At 37.2% G+C, this 14,864-nt stretch overlaps 2 protein-coding genes across 6 annotated transcripts in view; one reads left to right on the top strand and one right to left on the bottom strand.

The window, feature by feature from the left end:
- LOC122568284 (FH1/FH2 domain-containing protein 3) overlaps nucleotides 1-7,872 on the top strand; it is a 240,633-nt gene extending 232,761 nt beyond the window's left edge. For 3 of the 4 annotated variants that reach the window (XM_043727858.1, XM_043727857.1, XM_043727856.1), the window contains one exon: nucleotides 6,232-7,872. In XM_043727858.1, coding sequence (XP_043583793.1) covers nucleotides 6,232-6,305 — 74 coding nt within the window. In that variant the 3' untranslated portion in view covers nucleotides 6,306-7,872. Of the gene's footprint in view, nucleotides 1-753; nucleotides 841-6,231 lie in introns of all 4 variants that reach the window. The other variant, XM_043727859.1, reaches the window with a different exon arrangement.
- A 592-nt stretch (nucleotides 7,873-8,464) lies between these two features.
- The window catches only part of LOC122568288 (FK506-binding protein 2), a 114,062-nt gene continuing 107,662 nt past the window's right edge, over nucleotides 8,465-14,864 (bottom strand). Inside the window, exons 3-4 of one of the 2 annotated variants that reach the window (XM_043727867.1) lie at nucleotides 12,364-12,488; nucleotides 8,465-10,284 (exon numbers count right to left, since the gene is read on the bottom strand). In XM_043727867.1, the coding sequence (XP_043583802.1) occupies nucleotides 10,096-10,284; nucleotides 12,364-12,488 (314 nt within the window). In that variant the 3' untranslated portion in view covers nucleotides 8,465-10,095. The remainder of the gene's footprint in view (nucleotides 10,285-12,363; nucleotides 12,489-14,864) is intronic. The other variant, XM_043727869.1, reaches the window with a different exon arrangement.

Genomic DNA, 14,864 nt, shown 5'->3' with positions numbered 1-14,864 from the left:
TTTCCCCTTTTCTTCCTCATTTCCTTTCCTTTGTCCCGAATTATCCAGTTTAAGGTGGCGTAGCGAGGGGTGTGGTGATGGCTTGACTACACGTACACACGTACAGGCGCACACACGCACGCAAATGCTAACTGTGCGAAAGTTTTAACTCGAATCTACCAAAAGGAAATATTTTAATTTTCCGAATGGATATAAAAATTCTGATTAAATGCTATAATTTGAAACATAAAAAGCACTATTGATTTGAATAATTATTGTAATATTTGTTCTCACTCATTTATCGTTCTCTTGAGAACGGTATAAGATAAGTCCAACTTCTCGCCTCTTGATTTATTTCGATGTTAAAATAGTTAAGAAAGAAACTTCAATATGAGTTTCGCCAATATGAGTTTCCTAATAAATCAAATAAAGAATCACTTTTGGAACTTTCGATAGAATACAAAAATACATTGTCCCAGCCAAAGAAAGGAATAGTTTTGGTGACACACGATATTACAACACGGAATATTTGCTGTCATTGTTTTCGCCTGTGGTCCTTAAATATAATTAGCTGCCATTGTATCTCTATCACTACATGAACCGAGGCTTTTGTACAGCGTAATATACAATATACAAGCGTATAAATAGCCGTGTATATGTGTTTGCGCGCGTGTGTAAAGTAAGTACGTACGTACGTGTATAAATATAAACTGGTGGCGGTTGCTAACGGGGTGGCCTAGCCTTCTTCCCTTCCTCTTTTTTTCTGTCTGACAGTGAAGCGGTCGCGCACCCGGGAGAACAACACCACGCCGGAAGGGTACCAACCCTGAAGGGCTACCGATCGTGACCGACGCGATGAAGGTTCGCTGGTTTTTCGATTAAACGCAACTTTCTTTTTCTTCATTTTCCATCCTCCGCGTGTAACGTGTGTCTCTGTATCTATCATCTGTTCTTCCCTTTTCAACCGCGTGTTTCATATTTTCTTTCCTCTCGCCTTGGAATGCCTTCTTGCTTCTTTCTGTCTGGCTATGCTTTGCTTGTCCTTTGCAGCATGCGTCTCGCTGTATATTTGCGACACGAACGCAATATTTTAAGGTTGACGTTTTATCTGTTGATTGGAATGTCTGTTGGCGAGACTCGCCATTTATTCACAGTTACTCTTCGTTTGGTTTGTGTTTGATGACGATATAATTTTGCTGGGCACGCCGAATGAAACTTTTAATCGAGATATCGAGGTCTGTTTGAAATTAATGGTAGATGGACAGAAACGAAGATCGCGATATTTATCGAAGGTATATTGGCATTACACCGCGGATGTTTATGCAATCTCATATTTTTATAAACGTAATTAAGGAAATGAAATATAAATGGAAATTTATTTCGTCTTCTTATAATTTTATATATTGTGTACGTTTGCTACATTTCTATTTTATAAATGCATGAAAATCTGCAATCTCTCCGTGACCGTTCATTTAGATCAGTTGATTTTGAACAGACCTTAGGATCTATTAATATTCGAGATGCTCTGTCCGAGATATTTTGCACGTGCTACATATACGTACATGTTACGTTCGTACAATTTCATTCTATTGATCGTACGATCTACATTTAGAAGACTTTAAATATATTGGAAAATTTGCTTAAACGTAGTGACGTCCGATGACTCGTACACGTCCGTCTGTCTCTCAAATTAAGTCAAAAACATACTTTTTGAAGACTAAAATTCATGTTCCATAATTTTGTGAAGGATGATTAAACGTGTTGGAGTATAGTGACGTCAAATGTATTTAAAAATATTTTAAATATGTAATACAGAATACAAATATAAGAACGCTCGATACTGATTGATTACTGATTGATTCGATCTAAAGACTGTTTCCAAAGACTGATTATTGATCACTATACACCAACACGTTTAATCATCCTCCACAAATTGGTGACCACAATGTGATTCATGTGCCGCTGCAATTTTAATTTTCACAACTACATCTCAAGATCTATCATCCTGTAATTTAGATGACAAAGACGAGTAAGCCTGTTACTCATTCCAAGGTTAAGTAAAAAGTTCAACCGCCATGTGTTACACCTACGCTTTTGTGGCAGAAGTTTCTTTGGCTTGCGGGGAAATTGCGGCACCTAAATGCATTTACCTCGGACGGACTTTTGCCCTAAACAAGGCAGTTCTTGCCTTTGCAAATTCATCTCGAAGAACAACCTTATCGGTAAAAACTGTTCGGTATCCTTAATTAATTAATAATCCTGTCCAAAGCAAAGTAAAATATTGCATACTTCTTATTGAGATTAATCGAAAGCGAGATGCTCGATCATAAGGTTGATCATGGAGTCGTCGAAGGTTTCGTTATCGTTTCAATTTATTTGTAAATTGCATGTCGAATGCGTTATTGCTTCGTGTTCGTGTTCGTGTTCAGACACGTACATAGAAATATTTCGAAATACGAGTATGGATAATAATTAAGTTGGTTCGAATGGCAGGATAAATTGAAATAAACGACAGAGGAGCGATTTGATCTTAATTTATAGACGTATATCTGAGTGTACGTGATGAATTCTTATTTCGATGGCTCCTTTTAGTCGCACCGTATGATTACATACGTTGCACGCGCTTCTATCGTGCATTTGTATAGAGAGAAAGTGATAAACCCGTGGAATGTTGAATAATTCAAGCGGCTCGCTTGTCGAAGATGTTTTCAACGACATTTGATTTACACAGGCAGGAAACGATGTTAAAACATATTTATCTGCTTGAATTTCATTCTAACAAAAGAACAACAGTAGCGCTTAAAAGCGATAACAAGTTTAGAGAGCAAGGTAGACGCCTCAGTTTACCCGAAGAAAATCAGAAAGCAATTATAGTAATCGAAAAAATCATTGAAAGAAAATTACGACAACGTCGTTTCGTTGGAGCAACGACAGCGATGAGTATCGAGAAATAAGAGGAACAAATTGTCTACATCTATATATATATATATATAGAATTATATTTTACCATAAGCTACATTGCTTTTGTAATGAAGCAAATATTGAACTCAATTACCAATGAATCGATCCACTTAGGGTAAATGTGGTTTAACATTATCAATAGCTAGATTACGTAGTTATCTTATGTAACGCGATTCATATTGCAATTCGTATATTTATGCAATGTTAATAGACAATGTAATGCGGCGTTCGCATAATTATCAATTTTGCCTTCTAATCGTTTCATGAAATAATTCTGCTTGTGAATTACGTAATAAGCGTCACGTACGAACCCGGGGGAATATATTACGGAGTCTGTTGATACCCCTAGTTCTGATTAATCCTTACAGTGTATTCGTTGCGAAAGGGAATAATGAATCGTTGGAAAAGGAGATCGGTCGCCGGGAAACGCGACGAAAGCAACGACGATACGGTGATGCGAAGAGAATCTAGCTAGAAGATGCCATCCGCGTGCTGATTAATTTCAGACTTCGTGTTAATTACTTTCCGAAATGATAATTAAATTTTAAGTAGCTTTATCCATGCCAGTAACCAGAAGAAAGTAGTATAGGTAGGAGAGTCTCGAATTAATATCAAACAAAGTATAATAAACTTTCAATTATTTTGTAAAATCACGATAATCAATTATACGACAATTAAATTAATCGATCGTACGTATTTTACGTTCTTTGATCAAAGAAATTTATCATTATGATCTACATCTGATCAATGGCCAGAAGTATGCGGACATTTTAGTCGTTACACGAATGTCAGTAAAATATATAAATCAATGAGAGAAACATTATTTATCATCTCACAAATTCGCCAGAAATCTATGAAAATAACTTAGAAAAGTAATAACACGAGCACTCTGTATACGAAATTAAATGTTCTCAATCTTATTACCTCATTAAATGGCGTTGTACATTGTTGTCGAAGAACATAGCAAAATATCAGAGAGTTTTCGCCTACAGCTATGTACATCACTCGTACAACACACACGCACACGCACAATCAATCGAATTACCATCGATGTATGATACGATGGCGCACACTTTTAACACACATACACATACATATACGTATGCACATACAGGCATATCGAAAGAAGTAGCGAGCGAACTAATTTCGTTGGTATCGATCCTCCTTCCCTGTCGCGACAAATATTTGCTAAGTAGCTCGGATGGAGTGCGGCCGTGGACCGATATACACGATAAACACGGTTCGGCGGTGTCTCGTTAATAACGTGATCACGGAGCGTTCTGGTGCGTCCCGACGCGCGCGGCACACGCGTTACGCCGAATAAATCGGAGCTATATGGATCCCGTGTTTGTCAGACAGTCGAAGCACGAGCGATTCGCCCGAGCAACATTAAATTGGAAGTCAACGACGCGCGAAAATCGGCCAATTCGGCCGATCAGAGGATCCATCATTACGAAAAGAATGAATCTACGAATTGACACTCTCTAAAGAGTCACCGTTGAACGTGTTGTGCGGTTATTGTTGGCGGTGATTTTGGGTTCTCTTTCATGTACATTGGCCATTAGGTCAGGTTTGACGCGTACTCATAAATCCGAATCAATTTCAATGGGTTTCGCTTCGAAAAGTTTATTTTATGGAATTGGATGATCGCTGGCACAAAGTAACGTTTCGTCTCATTTTTCTATTACAAATGAGCAGCTATTTTACTACTAGGAGGAAGCAACGTATGCACGTTATATCGTATTCGTAAATAATTTGCAGTAAATTCGATTTTCCTAATTCGAGTTACGCAATGCGTTTGTCTAGATGCCTATCGATAGTTGCATGGTTACCTTTCGTTTCTTTATTCGATTAGTTCCTATGTTATTTCATCGTGCCATCGTGGATAGAATCGATCGACTTCCCCAAACGAATTTCAGATTTCGTGTTTGGAATGCATTGAGAATAGAAGAAGTGAAAGCAGCTACTGTTGATCAATCAAATTGGTTATACTCAGGAAGTGATTACTTTTTCAGTATAATCTTCGTTCGAAATTTTGACAAAATTTTAGAAAAATAATACTTCCATGGAATTATACAGGTATGTCTTTAATCGTAAAGCAAATACATAGCGTCGCATCAAATTCTCTTCGAATGTTCATTAGTAGAATAAATTTGAAAATGTCGATAATAATTCCAGTGCTCTTGGTATGAATATTTGAAATGACAATTTTGATTATGGCAAAATTATTAAAATATTTTGTGCACACTAAATCAAAAGAAACCTTTCGTATAATTTCAACGATTTAAATCAACGTCAAACTCATTATAATATATTTAGTAGGAAATTCATTTTCCAAATTCAGAGAGTACCTACATTTGGCACACTTGATGAAATCATGTTTCTTTGATAAAATATTAAATACTTCAAGTGATATCTCGATAATAACAATCGTCAGCTTTGAATTTGAAAATTATTCGATTCAGAGGTGGCGAACGCGCGTCATAATTTTCTAAATGCATTAACCAGCATTCATAATTATATATGCAAGTGCGAGCTGTTCATTTTCATTCCGTTAACTGCGGGTTCGCGTCATATTAATAACAAATGTCACTCGCACTAACACCATGAATCAATTTTCGCTTGATCAATTATTGTGTGAAACGATTAAATATCTAATATTATAATAATACTTCCTAGTTGTAGCACTAGCACATATTATGGTATGGACCGTGATTATCAGAGACACGTAGGTATCATTAATAACCATTCATTTCTTTCATTAAACGCTTGTGTGATGCAAGGTACTTCAGCCAAACCTACGAGATAGGATCCTCGGCGATCTGGAATGCCTTTGACCCATGGTGTAAATAATGGCGTGAAATGTTAGCTTAATTATTACATTTCCTTTGGTTCTATCGCATGCAAAACTATTTTGGAACGATTATTTGGAATGATATTTTATGTGACTTGTACATCATTATAATTTGAATGTTTTAAATTGACGAACATTACGTGTAAAGTAAGATTAAAATACTTTTAAATACTATTCAAGTATATAAAAATAATGATATTGATAATACTGACGTATTGAACGATATGTACGAGTGTTATGACGCTTGAAGAATGTACATTTATTAGAATAAAATCTAGAAATTGAAATCATTTCTTAGTTACTCCTGTCAACGTAATCTATGTATTCTAAAAAATTACACGAAATGTTCTAATATTTAAAATTACCCGCATCTTTTAAACTTATTTCTAACAATACTACTTCGATGTAGACAAATATCAATTGTGTATAATTCACAGTGCGTAGAACGCTGAAGAACGGCCTCTCGGAAGAGGAGAAGAAACACATCGCCACCTACATCAAGGGCTACTGACTGTGATAAAACTCGAAACCTGTAGCTCGTCCACGAGAAGAAAGGAGGGATAGTAACACGATCATCGAATCTTCGGTCGGACGTTGATCACACGACCAGAACATTGCGATTTCACGGAGGCTCGACCAACGAACACGATGAAACTCGGAAGAAACAAAAAGCCTCCCTATGGAAATCGCATACACCAAGGTTATATGTTAAAAGAATTATATATACATATACATATATAGATATATATACACGCTTATATATATATATTTCTATCGAACTTTCTGTACGTTGGCAGAAAGCTATCGTTTTTATCAAATTCGTCGGTGAAGACGAAGCTCGAGGCCTTCCATTCTATTTTTCGATCTTATCGCTTCAACTGTCGTTCGTACTTTTCCAAATACGATCAAATATCGTAGTTGAATAAATCGTACGGGCCTAAACCTTTATAGTTACATAGACGATCAGAGTTGAATTTCGCAATTTTGATACTGAGAGGTATTTTCTAACCAATTGAATTGGTCAAGTTTTATCAATTTAATAGATTTTCGATTGTACGAATGGTGAAAGATGACGAATAAAAGTAAGAAGTTTTCTGTCGGTTCATAAGTTGATACGTGCATATGCGTTAAGTGGTAAACCATTTAATTTTCGTCATGTATATTTTTTAAGAATTTTCCTTAAGAAGATGTACACGTATCGAGAAATATTTTATGCACTCGACTTTTCGCAATCGCTAAAAATGACCGATGGTGTAGCACAACGAAAAAGAAACAGATCGGGATGATCAGTCAGACGGCTCACATCTCGTTTGGTACGGTTGCTGGCTTGTAGGCGACGAAGCGACGAGCTTACGGGTCAGCGTTTCTCATCGCGAACGAATGCGACGACTTTTGAAACTTATATCCTCTCCATCTTCTTTGCGCGGAAAAAAAGCGGCATGAAAGAAGGGAAAAAAATGGAGAGAGAAGTTTTCAGATGCATCTTCCGCGGTGACAGTTTCTCGCGAATAAATGCTCGTACGCGAAGAGCAGAAAGCATTTCTCGAAGCAATTCGCTTTTGCAACATGGAACGAGAAGATTATTGAAATACCCGCTGAGATGCTTCTGCATTCGAGCAAACACTTGAAAGTTCGAACGACAGCGATGAAAAATCAGACAATCTTATCGAAACGTGCCTCAAACGACACTTTTGATCCGTCGATGAAAAACTTTGAGTTCTCTCTTCAGGTTTAAAGAAAGTTTCGAACGAAATTCAATGAACCATTCGATGATACGAAACCGTATCTTTCGTACGTATTTCTTTTTCTCTTTTTTTTTTTCTGTCGACGAAGGAAGAAACTAGGAAACGAGAGTTTATGAACGTGAATAGCGATTTTATTTCTGCCGATATCGTAGGTAGCGAATTTCGGATACCTAAACGGTGAAAATTTGTAAACGGTGTGATTTATTCGGCGAGAGGAGAAACTTAATTAATTTAATCATCACCTTATTATCGCGCTGCGTGATGTTGCGCATGCGCTATTACTGTAATTTTCTGCGGAAATGATTCTTGAAATAAAATTGAGAGCAGCAATAATGAATCGTCTTGTTTATTTGGTGTTCCCCATTTTTGTTCCTATCTTTCCACGCAATTTACGAAATTCACCCTCTACTAATGTAGCGTAGCATTCGATCACAGATGATCTACAACGGTTTGGATCAAGTTAACTAATTCTCGAGTACTTCGCTTTAATTTGTATTTTATTTCCAACAAAACGGATCAATGTTCATGTAACGTTTCTTCATTGTACAGCTCCAGTCTCCAAAACATGCAACTTAAAAATAATTCTGCTTTGGTGTTCTCATATTCTTTATCTTTGTTTGTCCTTATTTGACTTGTACTTTACTTATCCTTATTTAGCTTCAAAAGCGGACGAAATAAAAATAATTTCAGAACAGCTCCATGATACCTTCAAGCACGTACTAACAAAAATTTTCTGTATAATCATAACGTTCTTAATAAAGAATTTACGAATTTGTCGGAACGAAAAAAGAAAGGAATAATTTCATTCGATTCATCGATACACGAGGTAAGACACGATTCAGAATCGACTGACGAGCCCTTTTGCTAAAATCTACTGACTAGAAAAAGGGAAAGGTTGGTGCGGTATACGAATCAAACAAATTCCTTTATATAACAAACTGTGCTCGAGACACACGATTTATTATTAACCTTCGTCCAACTTTAACAATATACAATATAATGTAGTAATAAAAACGTATCAGTTAAAAGTGTAATAATGATAGATCGTCGATCATGGGAGAAAAAAGATCGCGTTGCTTTGCGACCGCCACTCATCTCCACCACGTAACATCCTCGAGGTTATCTCGCGGCTTCTACTCTATCGAGTTCCTCTCCACCAGTCTCGGATACGTTTCTCGCGTGAAATTCGTGGCTGAGAATGCCGGCGGGGCTTGTTGATGCTGGTGAAAAAGGGGGTAACTGTGTGTGTATGTGTGTACAATTAAATGTGTGTCGTGTGTGATACGGCATAAAAGGCAGATAGGGGCGGGGGTGGACAAAAAGGAAGAAGCTTTTTGAGAGAGGGACAGAACGTTTTCGCGTGTGATTTTTAGCACCGTTACATCGATGCGCTTAATTAATACGCTAACATCTACAGTCGTGTAGAAAAAACACTTTCTCTGTCTCTTTCACATTATATCACCCTTCTTCTCTTTCTCTCACTCCCTGCCGTTCTTTCCCTTCGTTTCTTTCTATCTATATTTGTATAATTATATTACGTTAGAACAGCCTCGCTTCGTGCCAGGTTTTCGATCGCTCGACCAGTCATGTCTTTACGCCACTCGCGAGTTATCACTCTCGGAAACGTAAATTCCCGGTTTATATGGTTGGAACGTGTCCCTGAAAGCTGTATATCTCCGATGAAAAATGCGCCAGAGCATCCTGAAAACATCCTTAACACGCTCGTCCTTTTCTCTTCCGTCTTATTTCTTCGTCCCTTTTCCATTCTTTTACTCCCGCGTCATTATTGCGTTAACAGATTATTTCGTCTTTTTTTAGAAAACGTGTTCATCGACAGAGGGATAAACGTCCCGAAATTACAAGAACATTCGAGGACATTGTCGACACATCGCAAGAGGTAGTTCCTCCTCCTTTCTCTCTACCGATTCTCTTAGAACTTGGTTTCGTTCGTGTAGAAAGAATGTGCGACATTCTAAGCCTGGCTTTGCGATTAATTCTCGCAATCCTTCCAATTACTCGAGCAAGCTTGTACAGACTCGTAATCTTCGAGTTTCTTCCTTGAACAAGAAGAGGAATCTTAGTAAGACGAACTGAAATGCCTTTGCACTTTTGATACTCTTTCGGTCAATTTCTCGGTCGAGTCCCTCTATGGAGTTCCTATGGATACGGAGTTCTCAGACGCTTTCCTTCGTTCCTTCGATCGACGACTGGCCACTGTCCTCCTTTCACGAGAGAAATTCCCTAGCGAAGAAGAGATCCGTCCGCGCTTCTCTCTTTTTTTTTTTTTCTTCCTCAAGCTTGAAAGATTCGTGTGCACCGCGCAGCAGACGCGTCGAAAAAGCGGATGTTCATGTTTCAACACAGTCCACGGGACAAACGATCGATCAATCGATCGATATGACACGGCTGCGAAGGGTTCCGTGTTCAGAAGTGTTCCTCGCGGATCGGACAAGACTCGACGAGACGATTCCGCGCGGATGTGAACACGTGGTGGCGCGAGACACGACGCCGTCGGCGACGCGGTGCTCGGAGACGCGGCGACGCGACACGAAGACTTCAGAGCTCATCGTGCTTCGGCCCACTGAACTCGTCGTGGGAGATGAAGCCGTTCTTGTCCTTGTCCTCGTGCTGAAAGATCTCCTCGACCAGCTTGTCGTGGTCAACCAGCATCTTCTTCATCTCCTCGTTGTCGCCGGCTCCGCCCTGCTCCGCCTCGATCATTTGTTTCCTCAGGTACTCGCTCACCTGTACACGAACAAACACGTTAGCATCGTGCGGTAACGCAGTCAATTAGACTCTGGTTCTCTTTTGCTTTTGCGATGTTAGTAAAGAGAAACGATCGTGCCAAGTTCTTTTTCAAGTTACATACGTATCAATCACTCAGAAATTAAAACGATCAATTCTATTTTTTATAAGTTTCACGAGTTGAAGTGATTTTAATAATAAGGTCCAAGGAAAATTTAAAAAATTGTTTAAATACCTGTAACGCTATTATGTTTCTTTACTCTCCTATTTTGGACGTGATCGATATGGCTTCTGAATGATTCGCACGACGTAATATTTTATATATATGTATCATGCACAGAATCCAAAATTCTGTTTCTTTTTTTTTTTTAATGTATTTGTTATATAAGGCAGATGAGCTTATTTTTATCGATTTCATGAGTTTTCAATCAAACGTAGTAATAACCAATATACGTGGAACGTTCAAGAGAATGGTAAATGTATATTTAATTTTAATTGGTAATATGGAATGTGAATCGACAGCGTATCGAATTATAAGTTTTTCTAGAAAGGATGTAAAATTTGATTTATCGCGTCTTAATTTCCCAATCTCCAATTTTCTATTAATGAGTCATGTCGAAAAGAAGCTAAGCGTTTTCAGCGGATGTTGAGTTAATAAATGAAACAAAGATAAATTAGCATATTCGATTAGAAAGAGGCATGTATATCGAGTTTCTTGCGCCGAAGTTAGATTTTTTCTTAGAAGATTGAATTTTTGTTTGCCGTGATACGAAACACGTTAAGCAGTTAAATAAATATAGCTTCGGAATGCACTGATTACGTTTAATTAAGTAATTTAAAAATTTATATTCAAATCCTTCACTATTATTTTTATCATTATTTAATAATTCCAAAAATAATTCAAAGGAATAAATGGGAAGAGGAGAATTTATCAGTCGTCAAAGGGATTTATTCGCTCCAACATTTCTCTAAATAAAATACAATTTGAAGCTTTATAACAGTGCATTTCAAGCTGTCTTAAACAGGATAAGCATATAAATTCGGTGCGCGAGCGCGATTTTATTTATTTAAAAACTCTTTTCTTCTGCAATAAGCCAAAAGGGATGAAAAATGTTCGGAACTATGTTTTTAAATGTACTTTGACGCAATATATCCACGGCTAAAAAGTTGTCAGTCGCACAATATTTTTAAATGATTAAAACGTATCTATATACGCGAGGGAATAAAATACGAAAAAAGGTAGCAAAGGATTAGTCGCGCACGTTTGTTACACGTTGAAAACAGTAGGGCAAAAAAAAAACAAAAGGAATATAACGTTACGAGCTTTACATCCCTCTCCCTCGACACAATGCGCACATGTTAATCCTTTGCACTTGCACGCCAGAGATAAAGCTAGCAGCAAGCGATGCCCGTGATTGGCCTTTGATCCATACAAATTTTATGAGACGAGTGGAATCGTTGAAACAATTTTTTCCATCAAATTGTTCCAGCATATTTCGAATAGAATTCGTTAATCCTCGACCATCGCATTATTGATCTAGTAGGACCCCCTCCTACAACTCGAGATGCGTTTCGTATTATACGAATTATACAGGGTCCATGGTGCAAGAATTAAAACAAGTATGAGAAGAGTTTCGGTATTATATTAGTATTATATATATTATATTAGTTATAGATTAATTATCGTGAATTATGAGCACGAAAAGAATGTAATATTTCAGTATTCAGTGAGTGAAAGGAATCTCTCCTTAAACATCATTTGAGCTTTTAGCTGGATCTAAAGGATATGAATTTACAGAAACATTTGCAGTCTAATAATTGAAAAGTGAGAAGAATCAAAAGTTTAGATTTACTATCTCAAGATATTCTATGCACGTTGCTTGCTTTAACGAATAGAACGAATAAAACAGTGGTAAAACTATATCAGTTACATAGTTCACGTGAAATACGAGCTTCAGCATTAAGAAGTTAATGTATAAGTTGAATTTATCGTTTTAGTAGATTTGTTAAATATTTTATTCCATTTATATTAAGGCCATCACCATGAATAACCCTTAGAAAAAATGAAAGAGATCTTGCCATTGCTCTCACCTCCTCGCGGGACAATTGGTTGTCATGGTCGCTGTCGATCTCTTTGAACACGTTTGCGGTTGGTGGAGAGTCGCTGATATTGATCAGTTCAACTTCGAATAGCAAAGTAGCACCTGCAGTCAGAAATAAATGATTTCCTTAAAGATATGTTATGTGATCTTTCAATTGAAATTTTATCATGCAATTTCATTCTCCTTTTTAATGGAACTCCAAAGCGAACACACCCTAAACGCTTTCTTTCTAAATAACACGTTATCGTCTTCACCGATCGAATGAATACAATAAATGGTTGATTTTATATCGCACGGGAAAATCATCTAAACATTCTGATTATTTATGACGATCAATAACGAAGCTCTCACATTTTTTATTAGAAATTTCCTTAACATCGAATACATGTAATTTGTAGCAAACTTCTTCCTTTTTAACGTGGTTGATACTGATCGACGATATGACAAAATCTAATAGCCGGGGAACGTTTCATTTCTTCTAATTTGATATCAACCTTTAATCGATAAATTTCAATTTCTTTCGTTTTGCTTGACTCGTTCCTATTATTGCCCCTTTAACCATTTTGTTCTCAAATACACAAATTGTTTCAATTTGCAACAGGGCAAACAAAACGTAGGAACTCCTCCACAACGTTAAACAGTTGCTCTTAAATAAAACCGGGACTTCGACTATTTTCCGAGACTGGAGCCTGTAAATTCCCTTCGATACGACACTGCACTCAGAGAGTGCCTTTCCTCGAGCCTATAGAGCGCAGACCTGCTAATAAAATATTTCACGATACTGCTAGAGTAACAGCCCTCGTTGTCGAACACGTTCCAAGAGGTTTCCACTCAGACTTGCAAACGCCTCGTTGGCAGACGGTAGCATCCGTTTCGAGGACACCGGAAACTATCGACGAAATTCTCATCCGTGATACCGAATTTTTGGCTAATAATATCGTTTAAACGTTCTTCACGTTTAAAACCAAGATAGAAATGGAGGTCGATAAAAGTACAAGATGAAAAAAAGGAATGAGATTTCTCCAAATCAGTCGCCTTGATCTTCCATTATATTTCACTGATCCCGTGGAATCACCGACATACCTTGACCGCATTGATTGACCGAAACCCAATAAAAATCCAATACGTCCCTGTCAATACTGACGAAAGACGATTGCCGTGGATTTTCTATTATTTGTTCGTCCACAATCTATACGCTTCCACGCGGATGAAAAATCTGTCTCGTGTCTCTTTTCTCCGGGTGATGTATAACGGTTACCTTACCTTTGACGTGTAGTACTAATTTCGTTCAAACGAAGACCGAAGGTAAATTCAGAAGTGGGTTGGGATCCTATGCCGAATGAGAAGTATTATTTGTGAATATATCGAAATAGGCAAAGGTAATCGAACTTTAAATGATTGATATATATCTAATAATAACAAATACAATAAAACGCGTAATAATACAGATACCAAAATTAGTTGAAACAGCGAGAAAGATATACATACCAAAGAAGCATTCAATTTTACTATTTATGAGATTCATGTTATAACGTAGAATATGTTGTGGATTCTTCGTAACCTTTACGACTAAACAAGATAAACATGAAGCTTTCAATAAGCTGATAATGGTTTTTCAAATTGACCTCATTTTCTCTAAGTGTCCAAATATTAGGTTGTCCGAAAAGTATCTTTCTTTTACAGACACGTCTTTTACGACGCATCTTTATACAAACATGAAACCTAATCTGTCGAACGTTGTGATCTTTATTTTGCTAGAACAAAGTGGATTATACATAATTGGATAAAATAATATAAAACGGAAAATTTTGTGCATCCATTATGTTCTTGTAAAACGAAAGAAATTTTTCGGACGACCTAATATCTATAGGATGTTCATTCTGTACAATTTTTCACAAATGCATAAACATCCCCAGTCCAGTCACAACGCTATATTATCAACGTGACAAAACGTTCGCCATTCCACTAACAGATCAAGCTACTTACGATGTACGGCATCTTTATTAAATAAGAAATTCCGCTCTCTGAGCGTTTAATCGTTATATCTCAATAAATAACCTATCGGTTATGAAACGTCTTATGAACATTTCCGTTTACGAGATCGTCTGCTGTAACGCGATCATGTAATAAAACCGATATTAGAAAAGGAAAATGAGCTCGTTAACAGTGGCGTGCACTTAATTCTCAGAGTAGAACGACACGACCGATCAATTTCATCTTGACGATTCTTACGCAACCACCGTTGACCCGAGCGAACCGTGTCGGCGATAAGAACGACAAATCTGTCCGTGTTATAATACAACGTTCTGAAATTGACAAAGTGGTACGATTACTCATTATTACGTTAGAACGCTTGTATGTACAATAAGATTATAGCTAAGGATAATTTGTAATTAGTAGCCTGCGCATGTCTCTGCATTTATGAGAAATTTAGAGGTGTAAAAATTTACAGAATGAACATAATACGAAGAAATGTAT

This window comes from Bombus pyrosoma, linkage group LG6 (genome assembly GCF_014825855.1).
Source record: "Bombus pyrosoma isolate SC7728 linkage group LG6, ASM1482585v1, whole genome shotgun sequence".
NCBI classification, from domain to species: Eukaryota; Metazoa; Arthropoda; class Insecta; order Hymenoptera; family Apidae; genus Bombus; species Bombus pyrosoma.
Note: the sequence above shows the minus strand (reverse complement) of the source record. Positions and strands in the feature narration are given on the sequence as shown.